This window comes from Poecilia reticulata, linkage group LG14 (genome assembly GCF_000633615.1).
Source record: "Poecilia reticulata strain Guanapo linkage group LG14, Guppy_female_1.0+MT, whole genome shotgun sequence".
Taxonomy (NCBI): Eukaryota; Metazoa; Chordata; class Actinopteri; order Cyprinodontiformes; family Poeciliidae; genus Poecilia; species Poecilia reticulata.
The window spans coordinates 27691725-27697127 of NC_024344.1; the positions used below are offsets into that span (position 1 = coordinate 27691725).

The 5403-nt window shown below is 37.1% G+C and overlaps 1 protein-coding gene across 2 annotated transcripts; it reads left to right on the top strand.

Annotated features, from left to right (window-relative positions):
- The first annotated feature begins 1915 nt into the window (after positions 1-1915).
- Positions 1916-4194, top strand: ins (preproinsulin). 2 transcript variants are annotated; one of them, XM_008428686.2, is made up of 3 exons: positions 1916-2890; positions 2975-3170; positions 3845-4194. In XM_008428686.2, the coding sequence occupies exons 2-3, from the start codon at positions 2987-2989 to the stop codon at positions 4012-4014; spliced, it is 354 nt and encodes a 117-aa protein (XP_008426908.1). In that variant the 5' UTR covers positions 1916-2890; positions 2975-2986; the 3' UTR covers positions 4015-4194. The 2 variants fall into 2 exon arrangements, with proteins under 2 accessions (XP_008426908.1, XP_017164026.1); XM_017308537.1 differs by lacking the exon at positions 1916-2890 and having other exon boundaries at positions 2897-3170.
- The last annotated feature ends 1209 nt before the right edge of the window (positions 4195-5403 follow it).

A 5403-nucleotide genomic window follows, 5' to 3' on the forward strand; every position in this document is an offset into this window, starting at 1 on the left:
TACAGACCCTCACAGGCCCTGGACAGGCCTACAGACCCTCACAGGCCCTGGACAGGCCTACAGACCCTCACAGGCCCTGGACAGGCCTACAGACCGTCTGCGAGGAAATCCAGCAGCCAGTTGCCCGGCTGGTCGGCTCAGCAGGTGCTGAGAGATGATTTTGTTGAATGCCGACACACAGGGTGTCAGACTGTCAGTTTTTGAAACTCCCCATAAAAAAAGCCCTCATAAAAATGAACATGCTGGACAGCAAACGAGGTAAGAAGCTGACCGTCTGATGGAACCCGTCTAACAACCACAGAAAACACAGTGACAGATGAGACCAAGCTAACATGTTGCATACTTATATCAATGATCAATTATTCTTCCATCAAGCGCAGCCAGTTTATCATTAACATTTCTAAGTTAACTTTTGAAACAAATGAATTGTTTCTTAAAGAACAAAAACAAACCTGGAAATCTGAGGTGTTTGGTTTGAGTCAACAAAAGATTTTCTTTAACATTTTTAAAACAACATGCCTTTTTATATTTCAATGGTGATTTGTTGAGTATAGTTGATAAATCACAGCTCTAAAGTGTGAAAATCTTGTTAGATTTCTTTTACTTGATTGACAGTTCTAATACATTAGGGCTGTCAACCTACTATATATATATCTATGTATTACAAAGTACATGAAACACATCTCCACAAAAGCTATTCCAAGTTCTACTAAGATCTCCATTAACATTTTCCAACCCATTGAGTTTCCATTGAAAGTGACAAACATCCTCAAAAAAGCTACGTCAGCACCTCAGTGTAGTGTGTGTGTGTGTGTGTGTGTGTGTGTGTGTGTGTGTGTGTGTGTGGGCGTGCGTGCGTGCGCATGTTTTTATACAAGCACATAGAACCTTTTTCTAGTGTAATCACATACCTTCTGAAAAGTAAATGTTTTATAGGAATCACTATTATACCAAATTGCCCTAATGTGGTATAATAGTTGGAGCTCTGGTATAGATTAAGTCTGTCTTAAGGTTAAAGCTGTTAACATGCCTGTAGTTCTCAATGTTCAGAGAAGTGTTGGGCTTTGGCACAAGTAGGGAGACTGACATGAAAATCTATTCAAAATCCTAAAGTCCTAGAATTTGTGTCCTACAGGACAAGACTACAAGAAATATTTCTGTGAATACATTTTTTAAGCTTAGTTTACCACTAAGCTAAATGTCATTTACCACTTTAAATACAAAAATGAAAACTCCAGCACACTGACACTTTACTCTCTGCTTGTTAAATATTTTTTCTGCTCCTTACGTTTATTTATTAAATGGTTGAATGAATTTTGGTTTGTTTTATACATGGAAAACCATATTTTTGTTTTCTTGCTTTATTTGTCTTTCTTTATCTGAGATCCATTCATTTAAACATTTGCAAATAAATGATCCATTTTGTATGCAATTTCCTGCTTTTCTGTCTGTTGCAAAGGAGATTCACTCTGAGCAACATTATTCCAGCCATTTAGAGGGCTAACATTATGCAATTTTTTTATTTTTTTTAGATTTGCATTATGTGTATAATGTTATTCCCTCATCAAAAACATACCTGGAGAGTTGCCTTGATTCTTTACGTGTTTGAGCTATTCAGCTGTGCAAAATGCCTGGGTGGCTGCAGTTTCTGTGCTTCTGAGCTTCACCTTTTCCTTCACTCAGTTCCTTTAAACTAGTCAGCAGAATTGATCAAACATCTGGTGGAACGGCGCAACTGCTGAGCTCATTATATGAGCAACTATTCAGTGAAAATATTGTTAAAGTGTTAATAAAGGAGCAATGTGATATCTGGAATTTGAGAAAGAACAGGAATTTTTAAAGAGATAGCGATCCCATTTCAAGGCATTAAATTATGAAGTCAGATTTTTTTTAAGTCATATTTGATATCTGCAACATTTTTCTAATAACTAAAGGTAACACAGTTACTTGATTGTACTATAAAGTGGCACTAGGTACCTGGAAAATACATGATACCGTCCTTTTAATAAATTCTTGAAGTAAAAATTTGTTGTAGATGGCAAAAATCCTATTTCCCTGGTCCATGGTGTAGACTAATCCTTCACTAATCTAGTGTAAATAAATCATAATTGGGGTTTTCCAATTAACCTAAAAAATGTAGTGAGGACATGAAGAAAGCATTATTGGTGATCTTTATAATCTGAAGGTAAGGTGAAAAGATTCTTAATAAAACTGCTAAATAAACTGTTTTTGAAGCAACAAATCTCAATCATTTTCATCTTTAAGTCCTAATTGTATTTGTATCTTGTTCACTTTTTCAGACCAGAAAGGAAAAACAACAAAAACACAGATCAGATGAAAATAGATTAGAAATCCAAACTTGGAAGGGTTAGGATTCAGCTTCTTCAACTTCAGCAGATGGAGCAGAAGGTTATTAGCAGATCAATATTTGTCAGTATGAGGTGATTGGATTATTTTGGCTCATTAGCTCTTGTTTGCTTTAGTAAGTGCTGAAACCACTCAATCAGAAATACAAAGTGGTTCTGAGCATATGCTGACCAGCAGCTTAGTTCACAGACGTCACACCATCATTATAGTTTCTAAGTCTGTTTGGACTAAGTCAGATTCATTTATTTACCTTTAAAATATGTATTTGTTTACATAAAACAAGTGACATGAAGAACGTTTTCTTTTGTTTTTATCATGAACTTATGCCTTGAGTTGCTTCATCAGTTGGATGTTTCCATTGTAAAACTAAAGAAGTGAGGAAGTGGGGCTGGGCTTGTGTTTGACGAATGTTGGGTTATAAAAGGAGGCGACTCCTTTCACTCTGCCTCACACCAACAAGCTCTCAGCTGCCTCTGCTCTTCGTCTTCATCAGAGCTTCACCTCCTGCTTCGACTCCTGACAAGTGAGTGATTCTTCTCCACCTCTCCAGATGACCTCCTCTTTGTTTTGCTGCTCTTGTCTAAAGAATCTGTCTGTGTGTCTTCAGTTGTCCTCCGGCATGGCAGCGCTGTGGCTCCAGTCCTTCTCCCTGCTGGTCTTACTGGTTGTGTCGTGGCCCGGCTCCCAGGGCGTCGCACCGCCGCAGCATCTGTGCGGTTCTCACCTGGTTGATGCTCTCTACCTGGTCTGTGGGGACAGAGGCTTCTTCTACAGCCCCAAGAGGGATGTGGACCATCTTCTGGGTGAGACATCAAAACTTTACCACTTTTATTTGTTGGAGACATTTTTTTTTAAACCCCAGCTTTTTAAGTAAAGAAACAAAATAGTAACTCTAAAAGCTCTCAGCAGGACTTTTGTGTTGGAAATCACATTTTTGAACAGTCATTTGACTCTTTTATGTGCAGTGTTTTTTTTATCTTTATTTTTGTGAATATGTTATGTCTGTTTATAAACATGTTTTGCTCCAAGCAGGCTTTTCAAGGGGTTTCTTCCCTGTTGCCATGCATATATTATGTAATTATTCTGGTCATCTGTGACTCTTTCATTTATAGTCACCTACCTAAAATAATGACCTAATTCATTGTTTTGCCAAAATTACCTTTGGCGAAAAACGACAGCAATTAATAGAGAAAAGTGAAAATATTCTTATCTTTGCTCTTCTTTGTGGTCCTCTGAACCCTTTTTTTAAACTAAGCCTTCAAATTGTGAATCCATTGTGTCCCACTCAGGTTGGAATGTTCAGTTCTGCTTCCTTCTTGTGTTGGATTCCAAAATATATGTTATTTTCTTTATATATTGTTATTACTTATATGATAGGTGACTGTCACCACTTGCTTTTTTAATACCAATCAACAACATGCTTTCCCCCTGTGTTTCAAGTCAATGATTTCCTATTTGAACCCTTCCTTCTCTCCAGGGTTCCTCCCTTCAAAGACAGGCACAGGGTCGACTCACGGCGGTGAGAACGAGGTGGCTGAGTTGGCCTTTAAGGACCAGATGGAGATGATGGTTAAGAGGACAGGCATCGTCGAGCAGTGCTGCCACAGGCCCTGCAGTATCTTTGACCTGCAGAACTACTGCAACTAATCGGCGTGCAGACAGTCCAGGTGGAGCCAGTGACTGAGCGCAGCTTGATTTGTTGGTTAATTTAGAGTGAACCCCATCCCAGCAGCGTGGATCTCTTTCGGAGAACCATTTGCAGTCAACGACGTACTGAGAGATGGATTATTTTTGCAAGAAAATAAAGTTTTATGATTTGAGACAACATCAGGGTATGTGTGTTTTCTTAGATGGACGTTTTACTTTAAAAAAATAGCTTATTTGTTATTTGTTGACAAGCTACTCCATCTAGAGTGTAAATACAAATATAGCCATAAAAGAATAAAATCTAAAGTTTATGATCTATGTATATATCCTGTTCCTTAGTCTTTGTCAGGTTGAGCTGCAGGTGGTTCAGCCAACACCCTCTGACAGAGTTACATGTAGCATTTATTGTTACTGTACAGAAGAACAACAAGATTAGTTTCAGTACTGACCATCCAGCTCATCAACGATGAAGGCCTGGGATCCGCTTTCTGTTCTGATGCATTTGTTTACTTCAGTTACAGAGAAAATATCAATAGAAAATATCAATAGGCTAGATATTTTCTAACCTATTGTCTCATTATGATTTTGTCAATATTTCTAAAATTTATAAATTTAGTGCCATAAAATCTGCTCTTCCAATAGATTTGAAGTCTCAGAATGTTGAATGAAACATCTCCAGTCTGAGGCCAGGGTGGTTTAACAGTCAATAGAAACTCAGAGTTCTTGAAAAGGTTACAATAGTTTGTATAAGCATGAATTGTTGAAAGTCTACATACAGTAAAAACCTCAAAGTGCATCTTAAAAACAAAAACCTGCAACGTTGTTGTTCATTTATGCTGCTTGATGCCCCCTGGCGGTTGCAAGATAGACTAACATAAGACAAACTTTCCTCATTAGTCTAAAGCTGAGCTGCAAGAAGCTACTTAGGTTCGCACTGGTGGCAACAAAAGGTAGTATGCATGAAAAAATGATTTCTTCATTGACAAATTTCTCAAAAAGACCAGTGTAGTTACAAACTGTTTAAATTTTTCAATAACATTTTTGGAGTATTTATATTTATGTATTGTAGTGATTCTTGAGAATAGGGACAAAACAGGTCCTATGGATAGAGCACAAAATTGATATAAAATATACACAAAATATAATTTTTTCAAATATCTGACTAAACTAACCTGGGTCATGTGAGCACAACAATGTATATTTTCCTGGTGTTTGCTGAATATTTTTTTATTTTAAACATTGTAGTCGGTGGATGATGCCTGTAAAATCCCTTGTCCAGGAGCAGAACTCAATACATTAAAATATTTTAAAACAATTAAAGAAATACTAAAATTATATATTATGACAAATAAGTATAAGTAGTCATATAATTATAAAAGTATCAATAAA